At 43.6% G+C, this 17,847-nt stretch overlaps 2 protein-coding genes across 3 annotated transcripts; both read left to right on the top strand.

Annotated features, from left to right (window-relative positions):
* The first annotated feature begins 3,931 nt into the window (after nt 1-3,931).
* Nucleotides 3,932-14,084, top strand: SET (SET nuclear proto-oncogene). Of its 2 annotated transcripts, none has more exons than XM_075835112.1 (8): nt 3,932-4,350; nt 6,017-6,074; nt 8,901-9,043; nt 9,635-9,738; nt 9,825-9,938; nt 11,136-11,306; nt 11,393-11,546; nt 13,156-14,084. In XM_075835112.1, coding segments are annotated over exons 1-8 (819 nt in total). In that variant the 5' UTR covers nt 3,932-4,277; the 3' UTR covers nt 13,158-14,084. The 2 variants fall into 2 exon arrangements, with proteins under 2 accessions (XP_075691227.1, XP_075691226.1); XM_075835111.1 differs by having other exon boundaries at nt 3,935-4,350; nt 11,393-11,542.
* A 1,370-nt stretch (nt 14,085-15,454) lies between these two features.
* On the top strand, nt 15,455-17,626 carry LOC142658587 (P2X purinoceptor 7-like). The gene is made up of 3 exons (XM_075834165.1): nt 15,455-16,279; nt 16,715-17,079; nt 17,419-17,626. Exons 1-3 carry the CDS (start codon nt 16,175-16,177, stop codon nt 17,606-17,608), a joined length of 660 nt encoding a protein of 219 aa, XP_075690280.1. The 5' UTR covers nt 15,455-16,174; the 3' UTR covers nt 17,609-17,626.
* Nucleotides 17,627-17,847: the final 221 nt, after the last annotated feature.

Below are 17,847 nucleotides of genomic sequence, written 5' to 3'. Positions count from 1 at the left end.
CCAAAAAACGGCTGACAATACGGGGGCAGAACGCCTCCAAACATCTGCCCATTGATTTCAATGGGAAAAACGGCATTCCGTTCCCACGAGGCGTTTTTACGCAGCCGTTTTTAGAAATGGTGTGTAAAAAAACGCCCTGTAAAAAAGAAGTGCATGTCACCTCTTGAGCCATTTTTCATTGGGTCAATAGAAAAACAGCTTCAAAAACAGCCATAAAAAACGCCTGATGCTTAGGGTATGTTCACACGGCCAAATTTCAGACGTATACGAGGCGTATTATGCCTCGTTTTACGTCTGAAAATACGGCTCCAATACGTCGGCAAACATCTGCCCATTCATTTGAATGGGTTTGCCGACGTACTGTGCAGACGACCTGTTATTTACGCGTCGTCGTTTGACAGCTGTCAAACGACGACGCGTAAAAATACAGCCTCGTCAAAAGAAGTGCAGGACACTTCTATACATTATATGCAGGACACTTCTTTGGACGTTTTTGGAGCTGTTTTCTCATAGACTCCAATGAAAACAGCTCCAAAAACGGACGTAAAAAACGCCGCGAAAAATGTGAGTTGGTAAAAAAACGTCTGAAAAGCAGGGTCCGTTTTCCCTTGAAAACAGCTCTGGATTTTCAGACGTTTTGGTTGACTACGTGTGAACATACCCTTAGAAAACGGCTGTAAATCAGAGGCTGCTTTCCCTTGAAAACAGCTCCGTATTTTACAGCCGTTTTCACACCGGCTGAAAATAGGCCGTGTGAACATACCCTAAGAAAAAAAAGCGGAAAATAATGATGCAAGCCCTGTTTATATGCCCTATTAGAGCATGTAGATTTCATCCACGTGGTACCCCCCTCTATTAGCCAGAGCGTAGAGCAATTTACAGTTGTTAGTCGTTGTCTATTCACACATCATGGTCAAATTGGGTTACTTTTTTGGGAGCAATTTTGTCCACACCATGAATATACTCATTGTATCTCAGTTCAATGCTAGAAACAGGTGTTGAATTATGAGATTTTCTGGATTACTGGATGCTGGATTAAAGGAATTTTTCTAGATTAGGTTTATTCACTTTCTTAATTTATATATATATTTAACTCCACTTGTAAAATAATTCACGTTGTTGTTTGGGCTGAGAATGTCACTGTAGACGGTAAACTATAGCATAGCCCCCTGCTGACTCTGCAATAAGGGGCCCATTTGCTGAGGCTGCCAAGAGGCATTTAACAATAGGTTCACTGCCGCCCCTGCTGAATGACATGAAATGGGGGGTGGGAACAGAATTTAGGAATTTTTTTTTTACGAGTGAAGCCTTTTCAGAGGCCACAAGTGTCTTTAGCGCTGTCAAATAGATTATGCAAAAAAACCTCAGCGATGAAGAGACCTTGTGCATCTCAATGCAGCGCCCTCACCACCCTGGACTTCCTAACGCAGCTCCTTCACCCCAACCCTGTGGCTCACGAGTCCGACAAAATGCAGATTTAGAAGATATACAATATATACGTGAATCTATAACACTATGGATGCAGACACGATGAGATCATTTGTTGATGCCTATAGTCAATAGACTGGTGTTATAGATTAACCCATTAGGAGAAGCCCTGTCCATATGCCCTATTACCTCGGGATCCCTCTCTATTATCCATAGCGGAGAGCGAAACCATTTATTACACGTCACCCATTCATTTGTATGGGCACCATGTAATACCCGCAGCCTTCCCTGACGATAACGGCTGATCACCAGCGTGTCCACATTTAGAGAAGTGGTTGTCTAGAGGTATCAGCACGTCTTAACCCATACTAAAGTGGTTTAGGCTACGTTCACACATAGAAGTGCCGCAGATTTTGGTCTTTTTTTTTTTATCACCTCTGCTCTCTGCAGCGGTAAATCCATTCCGAAAATCTGCCCAAAATCAAACACGATTTGGTGCAGACTTTTGGACGGAATTCCCTGCGGAATCTAGGGCAGATTTTCTGCAACAAATCTGACCCTTGTGAACCTTCCCCTTAGAGTTGTCATAGGGACACTGAGAGCTCCAAAAGTGAAATACTGCAACCTCCACTAGAGAGATAACTGCAATGTATACATTAAACTCAATAATAAAAAAATATGCAGTAATCCTCTAAATTCCTCAATTTGATCATTTAAAGGGGTATTCTAGGCTTTAGCATTTTTTCACTAATCCTGGCCCACTGTTCTGCAAGACGGCAGCTAGGAGTTTGAATGGAGCGGCTCAGCGCATACCCCGCCTCTGCTCCATTCAAATTCCTCCAAGCCCATGTCTTGTGGCTGGGGGAAACGGAGGACTAGGGTCCCCTATTCTGGCGATCGGTGGGTGTCGCAGTTGTCATACCACCAAGGCTGGAATACCCCTTTAAATCTATGCTATAAGTAGTCAGATTAGGGAATGTTATAGGCCTGTCTAAAAAGATGTGTTTTCAGGGCACGCTTAAAACTGTGGATGTTGGGAATTAATCTGATTGTCCGGGGTGGCGCATTCCAGAGGACGGGTGCAGCACGAGAGATGGTGGTGCAGCACTGGGGAGAGCTTTGTGGGTGCGAGCAATAAGTTTAAAGTGTAGCTAAACGTTATGTTATGTCATAATGACATGTCAGAAGTTTGGATTGGTGGGGGTCTGAGCACTGAGACCCCCACCAATCGCTAGAACGAAGCAGCTGAAGCTCTCGCGTGATCGCTCAGCCGCTTCGTGTCTGTTCGGCTTTTTCCGGAATGCCAATGTATCGGAGTACGGGCTCATAGACTTTCTATTGAGTCCGTACACGATACATTTATTTCTGGAAAAGCCGAACAGACACATAAGGTGTCCACCAATCTCCCCCATAATCACGCATACTCCTCTATTTGTATGCACGCCGTCCACCATTGCAGATCCCTGGCATCATTTATTTTCTGGGGGAAAACAGGGCTGGGAATGCAGAAATTGAAGGCCTGCCGTCAGGGACATTCAGGCTACATCATACACATTAGATTGGCATATACGGCCACTACGCCCGCTGCAGGGCACGGCATGCTTCCGTCCAGGCTAAACTGGGTGCCGTATGTATAGATATTCTCCCCTAAAAGCAATCTACCAAAGTATGCCACGATTTGTAATCAATAACCGGCCATAGTAAGGGCCCTTACACTTATATGGGCACAGTATTATGGTCCCGTACAACTCAGAGGTTTCCATGTGCCATTCGAATGCACAATGCACTACTTTCAAGTGATTGGCATCGCCATCGCACCAAAATAAAAGTCGATGGAAGAGTCACATAACCAAGGTCATCTGAATGTTTCTTTTCCGTTTTTTTTTTTTTACAATGGCTGTAATTTTGTCCTACGTTTCCCCCTCTCAACTGTTTTTAAGTGCCATCTGCTTTCTATGCTTTTGTGGCTGGAGCATGTGCTCAAGTAGTTATGAAGCTACAACCTGACCTGGCAGGTTAATGCTGAGACCTAGAGCTTCAGAAACGGCAAAATGATGGGATCACTACATCAAATAGTTTCCATGGATACCGACAACGCCACCTTGACGCCCGATATGATATAATACGGCAACGGCTCCCAGCAGTGAATGGGTTGCAGGCCACGGGTGCGGGGTGGGCGCGGCGTCCTTACACACCCACCTCTCCCCCCTCCAAAGCGTGCGGCGGGAACTGAAAGCGCATTCACAGGCCTGAAACTCTCTCCACCTCCCCGCCCACTGTGCCACGTGACCCAATGACGGGGCCTCTCCCAGTCGCTACCAACCAATAGAATATCAGTAGTGTTCCTGACGTTCCACAAGCCTCCCAAAACACACCCACGTCGTTGGGTCGCCCCACCCTCATAGGATAGTGAAGGGGGAAGTAGGCGGAGCTGCTGCGTACAGAGCAGTTGTATTCCCCGCCCCGTCTGTAAGCTACCACCCCTTTACTGGGAGGTGGTACCGTCTAGAGCGGGAGCGAGTGTTGGTGCCGAGCGCAGTGCGTCCCTCCCCCTCCTTTCTCTCACACACACACATTGGTCGGGAGCGAGATTTACCTCACACAGCAGCGGCCATCGCGCTCCCCTCTCTCCCGCTCTAGGTCGTCGCTCTTCTCCGCACAGGTGCCACAAGGAGAGGGGATACTACTGCGGTGTTCCGTCCCCCCACCCTCCCTTCTCAGGAGCGGTCCCTGCACCGCCTAACCACCGAGGAGCTTCCTCTCGCCTCCTCCTAGCCAGCCAGGCCTGAGCCTGCACTCCCTCCTCACCCTTCTTCGCTCTTATCGCCGCTCTTTTCCCCACTTGCAAAATGTCGGCGCCGGTGGCCAAACTTGGTAAAAAGGAGGTGAACTCCAACCACGACGGAGCAGACGAGACCTCAGGTAAGAGAGATGCAGCCTGTGTGTGTTGGGGGTGGGGGGGTAGTCGGCCATTTTCCGCGGCGGAAGGCGGGCTCTCCGGGGCTCAGCAGGGAAAGCAGTGGGGATCTCTGTGTGGAGGTTCTCGGCGGTGGTAAGTGTTGAGCTGCACGGTAGGCGCTAAACTACGAGCAGGCCTGGGTTCTGTAGCTCGCGTTGCGCAGGAAGGAGCCCGCGGCTTCATTGTCCTCCGCCATGATGCTTCCGTCCAGATCCGCATGGCGCAGGCCGTGGGTGGTGGAGGAGGGGTGCATTGGGCCCCATGGCCGTTACACACAGGTGTTTGCGTTTTTTGAGTGGGGGTAATGCTACCGGCGGGGCTCTTGCCTGTGGGCCGCGGCCTAGCCTCGCCGCCTCCACGTGGGTCCCAGCGGCCTCTGGGTTTTGTCCTTCCCGCTGTATTGAGCATGCCCCTTCCGCTCTCCCCCCTCCCATGTGATCCGTTTCTAGTCCCCCAGTTTAATGTATAGCGGCGCCATCGCTGTGATCCCACGTGTGTGACCGGTGTTTACTAGTGTCCTGGCCCGCCATATCCGGCATGTGTCGCTGATCATGGAGAACGGTCGGCGGGCGGGGGCAGTTTACTAGTGTCCTTCCCTCCATATCCGGCATGTGTCGCTGATCATGGAGAACGGATGGGGGTGTTAGAACTCGTTTTTCTAGATTTTGTTCATGGCTTTATTATAAAGGTGACTGTAGATTAGCCGCCCCCCCCTTTTATTTTTGGTACAATCCTATAAATTGTAATTGTCAACCAACTTTATTGCTACAATGGGAGTATACAAGGAACACTCCCTTTTATATTGGTGATATTTGTCATTTCTATTAGAAATATCAGTTATGTCGGACCTGTAAATTCTGATGGTTAGAAATAATAATAATTTGGCACCAACATACTCCGCAGCACTCTATACTAATAAACAATTCAAAACAGAGTGAGGACCTGGCTCTCAAGAGCTTACAATCTGAGTTGTATCCTGACCATGGATTTATGGAACTAATAGGAGTGATAGTTGGCACCCAATAAATCATAAAACCAGTTCACCACTGACATTAGAAATGGGTGTATTTACTTTGTTGGACTGAGTGGTCTGTGCCCCTCCCACCAGTCATGGCTCCCTATAATCCATAATATACATGAGTAAATCTAGACTTTTTTTTTTTAATTTAAAGGGGCTGTCTCATTAAGCCAGCAATCATGTTATTGCCGGGGGCAGCTGTTGCTTGCCCTACATCTCCCATGCTGAGAGAATGGCTAACCATGTAATACATGTAGGGACTATGTCCACTCTGTTCTGGCTCATAGAAGGGTGGCCCTCCTCTGTGGTGATCATATACCCTAATATGGCTTATGGACAGGAGCGGTCTGTACAAAACAACTCCTTTAAACTCTGAGTGCTTTACTTCTCTACTGGGCCATAGGCTCTGTCTGTTGTCCACCTCTGGTACTGGTTCTATTGGGATGTAGATGAGACGGTAGCTCTGATATATTGTATTGGCATGACAGATATCGTGTTGCTTGTCTGAACGTGGTCTAGTTATTCTACGGGCTATGTTTTAGAGTCCTGTGTACTGTTCGTAAAACCGCACACTTTAAAGTCATTAAAATAATACTTTTTTTTTTTTTCAGAAAAAGAGCAACAGGAGGCTATTGAGCATATTGACGAAGTACAGAATGAAATAGACCGGTACGTAACTTTCTTGAGATCCATCACAAACTGTTAAAGTATAATATAACTTTAAATAAGTCAATAAGGAGTTGTCCATAGCAACCTATCAAGCTTCAGCTTTAATTCTAAGAATTTTAACCCCTTAGTGACCACTAATACGCCTTTTCACGTCATTTACTACTGGGCTTTAGGCTAGGCTGACGCCTTTTCACGTCAGCCTAGTCTAAGTCCTGCACGGGTCTCCCGTGCAGGCAGGAGCCGGGGCTCTGCTGTCTGATGACAGCTGAGCTCCTGCTCCAACGCCCGCGATCGAAGTTTACTTCGATCGCGGCCGTTTAACCCGTTAAATGCCGCCGTCAATAGCGACCGCGGCATTTAACTTTGTTTACAGAGGGAGTGCGCTCCCTCTCTCACCCATCGGCGGCCCGCGAATGAAATCGCGGGTCTCCGATGGGGTGTCATGGCAGCCGGGGGACTGATAAAAGCCCCCAGGTCTGCCCTGGACATATGCCTGTTAGGACGCGCCGGAGGCACGTCCTAACAGATTGCCTGTCAGATTTACACTGACAGGCAATAATGCTCTGGTATACGAAGTATACCAGAGCATTATAGCAGCGATCGGAACATCGCACAGTAAAGTCCCCTAGTGGGACTAATAAAATCAGTCATCAAAGTGAAATAAAGATTATTAATAAAAAGTACAGTAAAAAAATAAATCCATTTTTTTCCATAAAAAGTGGTTTTATTTAGTAAAAGTGTAAAAAAAAAAAAAAAGTACACATATGTGGTATCGCCGCGACCGTAATGACTCCATTAATAAAGTTAATGTCATTTAAACCGCAAAGTGAACACCGTAAAAAAAAAACGCCAAAAACTATGGCGAAATTGCAATTTTTTTCCATTGCCCCCCAAAAAAGTCATAATAAAAATGAATCAATAAGTCCCATGTACCTCAAAACTACGTCTTGTCCCGCAGAAAACAAGCCCAAAAAATCACTACATTGATGGAAAAATAAAAAAATTACGGCTCTTGGAAAGCGACGATGCAAAAACAAATAATTTTAGTTCAAAAGTGTTTTTATTGTGCAAAAGTCGTAAAACATAAAAAAACCTCCACATATGTGGTATCGCCGTAATCGTACCGACCCATAGAATAAAGGTAACATGTTAATTACGTGGCATAGTGAACGGCGTCAATTTAAAAACGCATAGAACAATGGCGGAATTTCAGTTTTTTTTATAATCCCCCCCAAAAAGGTTAATAAAAGTTAATATAAAAATTATATGTACCCAAAAATGGTGCCATTAAAAAGCACAACTAATCCCGCAAAAAACAAGTCCTCATACAGCTATGTAGACGAAAAAATAAAAACGTTATAGCTCTTTGAATGCGACTATAGAAAAACGAATAAAATTGCTTGGTCATTAAGGCCTAAAATGGGCTGGTCACTAAGGGGTTAATCTCATTGGTTGTTCTGGGTTTAGTCACGGTTCTAGTACTTGTGTTTGTTTGTTTTTTGTCCTTAAAGGGAATGTGTCGCTAGAATTATTATTATTTTTTTTTTAAGTTAAACAATTATTATTTGTGATTTTTTTTTTTTTTTTTTTTTTTTTTTTTTTTTTTCTTCCTTTCACAAGTCAGGAAATATTATAAATTTAGATTTTAATTTATAAAATTTCCATGTGCTGGGCTCTAGAGGGAGCAGTTCCCAAAATTGCAGCATGGTCAATGTGGTAAAGCAACCTCATTGATTTATGCTGCAAATTTGGGGTAGACACATGCTTTCTAGTGTCCTCACACAATCCCCCCTCCCGTCTTCTGGCTAGAAGGAGGGGGTTGATTCTTAAAACATTCTACACTGCTGCCATTTTCTGAGCAACTGCACAGTGTAGGAGGATTAGATACAGGGCTCAGCAGACAGTGCCTGCCGCCTCCGCTGGTCTACGCTCCTATTCCTTGCGCCTGAACATATGGCCGGAAGTCGTTACCTGACTGTCCGGCAGCGGCTTCCGGTCCACATGAAAATGTTGTCCGATTTCGCTCTGCGAACGTGCTTCGTTTTGGTCATGCGCCGTTCCCACACAGACGCCGTACGTTTCTGAGTATGGAACGGGTCCCGTTCGCTTTCTCTATGGGGTTGTATGTGCCGTATTCCATCTCTGGTTGTGTTGTTAATTGACACATACAGGGATTAAAAAAAAAATTGGTATTGTAGTATATCATGTAAGCAATCCAGCGATTGCTGGTTCAAGTCCCCTAATAAATAAAGTAAACTGTTAAAGTTCTTGGTTTTTCCGCTAAAGTAATTTTTTTTCTTTAACAACTGTATCGCTGCATCCGTAAAGTCAGAACTATTACGTTGTTTAACCCGCTCGGTGAACGACGTAAAAAAAGTGACCCACCCAAATTGCTGTTTTTGGGGCACCTCAGCTCCCCCAAAAAATAGAATAAAAAGTGATCAGGTGCATGCAGCCTGGAGTAGTACTAGTAAAAATTACACCTCGCCCTGCAAAAAATAAGCCCTTACATCGCTCATTTGACGGAAAAATAAGTTATCGATCTCGGCTTATGGCGACACAAAATTTAATTAGCAAATAGTTAAAAATAAATAAATTGTGTTGTAAAACAAACTTGATATTGCCGTAATCTTATCAACCCATAGAATATCTCTGTTTCAAAGTACATTGCGTGGTACAATAAATGGTGCCATGAAAAACTACAACTTGTCCTGTAAAAAACAGGCTCTCGTACAGCTATGTCAACGGAAAATGAAGAGTTGTGGCTTTTGGAACACGGGAAGGAAATTTTAATTTTTGTTAATTTCAATGTTCTTCCTTCTGTAGACTGAACGAACAAGCCAGTGAGGAAATCTTGAAAGTAGAACAGAAATACAACAAACTCCGTCAGCCTTTCTTTCAGAAGAGGTCAGAATTGATCGCCAAAATCCCCAATTTTTGGGTCACGACATTCGTCAACCACCCACAAGGTAAGAATGTATAGACAGTATATGCTTTTATATCAGACATGTTTACAATTCTCCTGGGATATGGCGTAATGTACTGCGAGGAATTATCTGTGTCCATACAGAGCAGATTGTATGAACGAGCTTTCAAAAGTAAATGCCCCTCACCTAAACTTTAATCCAAAGTTATAAAATTAAGTGTGTAAATGAAAGATCTCTCAACACTGGTGCAAAGAAAGTTTGTATTGCCAACAGCAACCCATACATTGTATTTTCAAATGGGCTTTAGAATAGTTGCGTATTCTAGTTGCTATGGGCAACTGCTCCACTTTTCCTCTTGCATCCGTTTTGATAATACTCCCTCTTTAGTGTTCAAATGATATCATTTGATTGTTTTGTAGCCATGGACTTATTAAAATAGAGTATTTTGGCCAATGTATTGCACTGTATATAGTAAGTGCAACTATGGGCAGCACACGCCGTCTCGATATCTAATAGACTTTAATATATTTTCTCCAATGCAATTTCCCTTGAATAGAATATGTTCTAGTTGGGTTCTTACTGGGGCAGCTCTTGTTCCTGGATACCTAATGTGTATGTTGTGTTCGTTTGCAGTCTCTGCACTCTTGGGTGAAGAAGACGAAGAAGCCCTTCACTATCTGACCAGGGTGGAAGTGACAGAGTTCGAAGACATAAAATCCGGATACAGAATAGATTTTGTAAGTCAGTTAGTGGACTTTTTTATTTATTTAATAAAAATGTTGGTCTCCAGTGAGTATAATAGTCTATTTTGTCTATTCTGCAGAATTTTGATGAAAATCCTTACTTCGAAAACAAAGTTCTGTCTAAAGAGTTCCACTTAAATGAAAGCGGGGACCCCTCCTCAAAGTCAACAGAGATTAAATGGAAAGCTGGAAAGGTATGCCTTCTATCTACTGTGGTAATGTCTGGTGTGTACAGTGTTGTTGGTTTGTGGTGGTAAAGGGAATTTGTCACAATCTTTATGCTGCCTCCTGAGGGCATCATAATGTAGGGACTCTGTTTTCAGCGTAGCGTTATGTCTAGCTGTGGTTTTTTAGTAAAACATTTTTATCTTTGCATCGTGCTGTGAGGGAGTCCTATTTATGATCGTTTTTCTCTATGCCGTGTAATTTAAATTTTAAGTTTTACAACTACGACACCACAGCTAAACATAAGACTCGCCGCTCAAATCAGCATCTGTCACTACCTTATATTGCCCTGAGGGCCATATAAATGGGTGACGGATTCCCTTTGAAACAAACCTGTCTTACAATGCTGTCCCATGTAAGCATATAGTATGTGGACCGCTTTGCTTAGTCCAAACGGCACCAATATAAAATGTCTAATAAAGAATATAGACTGAGTTTTTGTATTCATAGTAGAACAGACCTTGCATGGGGCTGAATATTATGATCCATCTTTAAAGGGTCACTTCCCATTGTATGTAGTCTACTGTTACCTGTTACTTCAGGCTGGGCAGAGGATGACTGACAAGTCAAGAAAAATGTTATGGTGCTATAGATGCCACGTGATCGCAGTTGTATTGTACATGGAGTTATTGTCTCTGTATTGCTTTAGCTATTTCGGTACATGCTTACTAGCAGTTGTCTAGAAAATGCATCATCAAGGATGACCTACATTGGCTACTTTTAATTAAAAAAAACCTATCTCATGAGACGTGTTGCCATATTTAAGTCTCAAAAGGGTTGTGTGCTATAACATGGCTGCTGCCTCCCAGAAACACGGGCTGTATTGTGGTATTACAGGTCAGCCCTATTATAAGTGTCCTATATGGGAAATTGTGGCATGGTTTCGGGAAGGAGGCAGCCATGTTTTTGTTTTGTTTTTCTCGTACAATTCATTACCTGAATAGTGTATCGTTAGATATCTGATTTAACTGTGGTTGCCTGTAAATGATAGATATCCTGTCTTGTAAGGTTTGGGTACTGCCCATTAATGCCACCGTTAGCTGACTTATTCCAGAAACTTCCTGTGTATTTCCTTGCCATGTATGATAGCGGAATAGCTTGTCACTGCTACTGCTCCGCTTCTGACTGTATAGCTCACCTGATAATTTTTCCGCTTTTTATTTTAGGATTTGACAAAACGTTCCAGCCAAACGCAGAACAAAGCTAGCCGAAAGAGGCAGCACGAAGAGCCTGAAAGCTTCTTCACCTGGTTCACAGATCATTCAGATGCTGGGGCAGATGAGTTAGGAGAAGTCATAAAGGATGACATCTGGCCCAACCCATTACAGTACTACCTTGTGAGTACTTACACGTATTTAATGCACACTTTTTCCAAGCGGGTTAAGACTTGGTGATGCTGATCTGTTTACTTTGCCTTTCCAAGGTTCCTGATATGGAGGACGAGGAAGGTGAAGGCGAGGAAGATGATGATGACGATGAAGAGGAAGAAGGATTAGAAGACATTGATGAGGAAGGGGATGAGGTTGAAGGAGAAGAGGATGATGATGAAGACGAAGAGGGAGAAGAAGCAGAGGTATGTACGTAAAATCTTGTCACTTATTGTGCGTTGCTATAACTTGTTTGCATGCATAGTAAGTGCATTTTATGGAACAATGTACAGAGTATAAGCAGAGTTTTGCTATTAGAGCTACTTCTGCAGGACGGAAACCTTAAAATCAGCCGGCAGGAGACTCCAATGACTGCAGACTCTGAATTTTTGAGATTCTCTGTAGGCTATCACAATGATCGAGTAATATTAAAGAATTGCTGTATATGCTGTTCCTTCATATAAGGGAATGATCTCCAAAGGTTGAGCTTCCCTTTTTGATGGGTCCTATTACTGTGGGCTCATAAATAAATCTAGTGAAAAGTTTTGCGCTTTGACTTTAAGATCAATTCTCCTAAGTAACTTACAATGGCAGCTAAGCTTCTTTCACTGCACAATCACACTGGAACAATGAGAAGTGTATGATGCTGATTGGTCAGCGTCATACACCCCTCTGTACAACGCCCAGTTGGTAAAAAGTATTAACACGCCCAGTTGTCTATTAAGAAACTAATTGGCATAAATCCAAAATTGTTTATAACTTTGTCAAAAATGATGGTTTTTCAAAATAAAAACCACTTATCTACATTACAGCGCCGATCACATTATGTAGGAGATCGGGCACTTATAATCTGGTGACAGAGCCTCTTTAAAAAGGTATTCCCATCATTTTTATTGAAAACCTAACCACAGGATATGTGATAAGTATCTGATCAGTGTGGGGGTCCAACTGCTGGGACACCCATATCACAAACTGGCTTACCTTGCTGTTTCTTGGACACCCATAGGAATGGAGCAGTAGTGCACATGCTCAAAGATGGTGCTCTGCAGCACCATAGAAATGAATAAAGCGGTGGCTGAGCGTGTGCACTACCACACCATTAATATTTTGGGGATCCCAGGAACAGCAAAGTAAAGCCAGCTTTCGATCAATGGGGGTCCCAGTGGCATGACCCCCCACCGATTAGATATTTATCACTTCTGATTATATAGACTATGGGAGAGCCCCTTTAAGGGTTTCAGGTCTGCCTGATCTTCCACATCCCAAAAAGTAATTGGTGTCCGCAATAAGGACCTATTATAATCTACTTTACATTATTCACATACTTGATAAGTAATTTTGGCATCCTACTTATTTAGGCTTAGTGTAGCAAAATATTTGACAAACTTCTGACATGTAATAGTGACATGTCAGAAGTTTGGATTGGTGGGGGTCCGAGCACTGAGACCCCCACCAATCACTAGAACGAAGCAACTGAAGCGCTCGTGTGAGTGCTCAGCTGCTTTGTGTCAGTCTTTTCCCAGAATGCCGATGTATGAGTGTGGGCTCATAGACTTTCTATTGAGTTCATACACTGATACATTTATTTCCAGAAAAAGCTGAACAGACACGAAGCGAGACCTTCAGCTGCTCTGTTCTAGCGATTGGTGGGGGTCTCAGTGCTCAGACCCCCCCCCCCACCAATCCAAACGTCTGACCTGTCACTATGACATGTTAGAAGTTTGTTAAATGTTTAGCTCCACTTTAATACTTGTGATGCCTGTATGCACGGGCTATAGATTCTTTATGGTATATTGAGACTTTTTTGTTCTCTTTACAGGAGGATGAAGGTGAAGATGATTAAGATTGCAATGTTTGGATTCCACCCTTTTTTCCTTTTTTTTTTCATCCAGTCCCTGGGAGCAAGATGCTGTTGTGTTTATTTCTTTTCCTTGATTTTTTTTTTTATCCCCACCCCCTTTTTTTAAATTTTTATTTTTGTGTGTGCTCGGTCGCCTTGTTCTTGGTCCTTTTTCCCCCTCTCCTCTTTATACCATGTTTCATAACTTTATTTTTGGGGAGAGGTAAGAACTGAGTAAAAATACAGTGGAAATCTCTAAACCTGTTTCTGTTCCCAAGTCATTCTTCTCAATTTAATAAATGATATATGTTGTACCATCATATGGTGTATGGGGCCCCAAATGCCCCTCTGCGTCCACCTCTGCTGGTGGCAGCTGAGGAGTGTCCAGGACCTTGTGGTAGTGCATAGCAGTACTAGCTTTTTTTATTTTATTTCCCCCCCTCCATTCCTGTGTATATTGGGCTCAGAGGTTACACTGTCTCCATGTGAATATGGACAGATAGCATTTACCAACATGTATCAGTCAATTTTTTTTTTTCTTGTTTAAAAAATAATGAAAAGTACAAAAAAAAAATAATAAAACTGGGGGAGGGTTAGACAATGGGGGATTTTCAGACAACAGGGAGGGGTGGGAGGGCTAGGTTGGGCATTTTGGAAACATGGCTTTTTTTCTCTGGCATGTTTGTGATGTTTTTGAAGACATCCATGCAGATTAAGACCGTTTTAAAACAAAAATAAATCTGGTGGCTCTCGGCTCTGACGCCCTTAAAGGACCCTGCAGGAAAACATTAGAAACGGACATTAACAAACTTTTTTTTTTTTCTCTTCTGGAAAAAGACAAATGCTCAGTTTTAAACATTAAAGTGTACAAGTTGCTTTGTTACAATAAAACTAAATGTGTACACAAAGGGACTACTGGTTTTCACTTGGATGCTGCCTTTTTCCCTGTCTATGTCTTCACACACCCTCATGTATTTTTTTGTAATTTTTTTTTTGCCTTTTCCCTCAGATTAATAATTTATGTTTTTTGATACTGGGCATTTTGTAGTAACCTCCAAACTAGCCAAGCAAAGCCAGAGGCACATGGCGCTGGTTGTCAACGGTATACAGTCAGCACCTCTATACTCCGTCTAGGATGGAGTTTTTGTGGTAAAACATTTTTGTAATTTGCTTGGCGAAGGTGTGTGTTGGCACTTAATCTGATTCCTAGTCTGTTCTAAATCTACATATTGCTGTCAGATTTTTGCCTGTCAATCAACACTACAAATAAAGTAATTGGTGTGATTTGTATGGTGATGTCACGTTTTATACCACCTGGAGGTCTAGGTTACATGACATATACTGGGGTAACTGACTCGCAATCTATACTACAGACGCAGGAAAATGATCAAGCCAGCGGCCACCTGTCCCTTTTTAAAGGAACAGTGTCACGACCAACTTTTTTTTAATATGTTATGTGTTTTAGTGTGATAGATCAATACATTTTATTAATATGTGTTGTACTTTTTAAGTTTTTACTTCATTTACTTCTCTATGGGGGCTGCCATTTTTTTTCCATTACTGTGTGTGTCGATTAACGACACATACAGTGATGGAATACGGCACACACATCCCCATAGAGAATGAGAACGGGAGCCGTCCCATCCACTATAGCGTACGCGGTCTATGTGTGAGCGGCGCATTCGCCGCTCACACACACAGACCAAAAGTCAGGTCTTTGCTAGAGCGAAATCCGGCGCCATGTTCATGTCGACCGGAAACCGCGGCCGGACTGTGAGATGACTACTTCCGGCCGCGGCTTCCGGTCATGTGTTCAGTGCAGCGAGGCGAAGGCGCAAGAAGAACAGTCAGGAAGAAGTTTGACAGCGGAGGTCGCGTCAGGAGCAGGTAAGTTCTGTTCATGTGCGTTCGTGTGAGCAGCCTTTGGCAGCATACCAGCGGAGGCCTGCGGCAGCATACCAGCGGAGGCCTGCGGCAGCATACCAGCGGAGGCCTGCGGCAGCATACCAGCGGAGGCCTGCGGCAGCATACCAGCGGAGGCCTGCGGCAGCATACCAGCGGAGGCCTGCGGCAGCATACCAGCGGAGGCCTGCGGCAGCATACCAGCGGAGGCCTGCGGCAGCATACCAGCGGAGGCCTGCGGCAGCATACCAGCGGAGGCCTGCGGCAGCATACCAGCGGAGGCCTGCGGCAGCATACGGTGTGGCAGCATACCAGCGGAGGCCGCTTATACGGTGTGGCAGCATACCAGCGGAGGCCGCTTATACGGTGTGGCAGCATACCAGCGGAGGCCGCTTATACGGTGTGGCAGCATACCAGCGGAGGCCGCTTATACGGTGTGGCAGCATACCAGCGGAGGCAGCTTATACGGTGTGGCAGCATACCAGCGGAGGCCTGTGCCAGCTTATACGGTGTGGCAGCTTATACGTTCATATATCAGGCAGCATATCAGGGAGGCCCGTGGCAGCATATCAGGGAGGCCCGTGCCATCATATCAGTGATAGTGGGTGGCATCATATACAGGGATAGTGGGTGGCATCATATACAGGGATAGTGGGTGGCATCATATACAGGGATATTGTGTGGAATCATATACAGGGATATTGTGTGGCAGGCATATCAAATGAGCTTGTGTGGCATCATATACAGGGATATTGTGTGGCATCATATCAAATGAGCTTGTGTGGCATATACAGGGATATTGTGTGGCATCAGATCAAATGAGCTTGTGTGGCATCATATACAGGGATATTGTGTGGCATCAGATCAAATGAGCTTGTGTGGCATATACAGGGATATTGTGGCATCATATCAAATGAGGTTGGGTGGCATCATATACAGGGATAGTGGGTGGCATCATACCAAGTAAGGCTGTGTGGCATCATATCAAAGGAGGTTGTGTGGCAGCATATGCAGGGAGGCATGTGGCAGCGTATACTGTTTTTTATTTGACGTCTTGGGAGAAATATGTATCAACTGTTGTTTGTAATTGTCAGTTATGGCGCCCAAGAGAAGTCTGAAATCCATTGATGACAATCAACCAATACCAAAACGAATACCACCAACATTTACCCCAGAGGAGAAAGAAAAAAGAGCCCAGGAGGTAAGACTTTGTGCAGTTGATGCCTGTGAAATGCTTCACTGTGCTGTGGGATAGCACGCTGACTCTTGCATTTGTGGGGGGCCAAGCACACCACCATATACTTGTTTGAATATAAACCAAACCGGTACGAAAGTGTAATTTTTCTGTGACCTCTTTTGGTCCTCCATTCCATTCATAATATTGGTTCCTATATTTTAGTTGTCTTTTCCCTCACCTTCACCATTGACGTAAGTGGAGCGCACACTGTTGAATATACCTATGTTTGGTGTCACATTTTTATAATGAAAAATGTAATTACTAGATGTACATGTCCACTCCAAAATCAATGAGAAATAATGCAATATACAGCTGTTGATTTATGCACTGTCGTCACAATCGGCATAATGTTCACTTACATTCCATTTTATAGTGCCAATTTTTTTTTAATTTTTTTAGAGAGCGATATTAGAGCAGGAACTACGAGCAAGGTGTCCAAAATATCAGGATCCAAATATAATTCTTGTACAACAGCCAATGAGAAAACGGGAAGAGCAAAGTGTGAGACAAAGTCCTTCAGCGTCCGTAAAACCGGTGGAATCGTGGTGTCAGTGTGGGAACTGCATGAATTTGCCGACTGAAGAGGAATGCGTCTGTTGCAAAGATATACGTAATGTGCTAAACCTAATGGAGGAAGATGAGCCGATGACGTGCATTACAGAGCATCATACTTTTATTGGCACATGTCTGGACAAGGAACAACTGACCCTATGTGAAAGCTATAGATGTTTGGGTCCAACACGTCAAGCACCGCTAAATAACAGGTAAGGAAATTATTTTGTGTTCCAGTCAAGTTTGAATGATGCTATTGTGATCCTAACCTTATTCCTCAAATAAATATTATTATGTTTACTTTCAGCAGCATGCATGTGTCTAATATGTGTCTGACCAAATTCTTATGTGGTCCCTGTAACACTAGAAGTAAATTTTGATCTTGTTCCACGCAGCAATCAACCAATGTGTGTCGCTCCAGCGTTTGTGAGCTGTTATGGTTTAAGATTATATTGTAAATAATATTACCATGTCAGGGGTGACAGTATAAGATTGTCGTCTGTATAGTGTGCAAATATGATTGCCTAACAATAGTTTTTTATCCTGTATAGGTCCTTACGGATGGTTGCATACCGAATGTTCACCGTGTGGGTTCACGGTTACCTTGGACGAAAAAACAGGCGTACTATTCCAGCGTGTGCAGTTCAGAAAGTCAGAGCAATGTTTCCAGATGAAAATCAAGTATATGTTGGTTTCAAGCTAGCCACTGACAATAATGCTTCTGAAATGGCAGATTTTTGAAATGTGTTTGATTACTTTACTATGTTATATTTTTCAATAAAAAATTAAGAAAATCAAAACTTTAGATGTTTATTTATTATAATATATTAACACAGGATAAGTATTGTACATAACAGAAAATAATATACAGGATATAGGCTATGTTCACACGGAGTCTTTTGCCGAGTTTTTTGACGTGGAAACCGCGTCGCAAAACTCGGCAGAAACGGCCCGAGAACGCCTCCCATTGATTTCAATGG

The sequence above is a fragment of the Rhinoderma darwinii genome, chromosome 8 (genome assembly GCF_050947455.1).
Source record: "Rhinoderma darwinii isolate aRhiDar2 chromosome 8, aRhiDar2.hap1, whole genome shotgun sequence".
Taxonomy (NCBI): domain Eukaryota; kingdom Metazoa; phylum Chordata; class Amphibia; order Anura; family Rhinodermatidae; genus Rhinoderma; species Rhinoderma darwinii.
This window is presented reverse-complemented; position numbering and strand designations above follow the sequence as displayed.

Bases quoted from the DNA above. Each gene is read 5' to 3' on its own strand.
- LOC142658587 (XM_075834165.1), top strand. From the start codon at position 16,175: ATGGCGCCCAAGAGAAGTCTGAAATCCATTGATGACAATCAACCAATA. The intron at 16,280-16,714 runs GTAAGACTTTGT...TAATTTTTTTAG, and splicing joins AAGAAAAAAGAGCCCAGGAG to AGAGCGATATTAGAGCAGGA. The intron at 17,080-17,418 runs GTAAGGAAATTA...TATCCTGTATAG, and splicing joins CAAGCACCGCTAAATAACAG to GTCCTTACGGATGGTTGCAT.
- SET (XM_075835111.1), top strand. From the start codon at position 4,278: ATGTCGGCGCCGGTGGCCAAACTTGGTAAAAAGGAGGTGAACTCCAAC. The intron at 6,075-8,900 runs GTACGTAACTTT...TTCCTTCTGTAG, and splicing joins GTACAGAATGAAATAGACCG to ACTGAACGAACAAGCCAGTG. The intron at 9,939-11,135 runs GTATGCCTTCTA...TTTTTATTTTAG, and splicing joins TTAAATGGAAAGCTGGAAAG to GATTTGACAAAACGTTCCAG.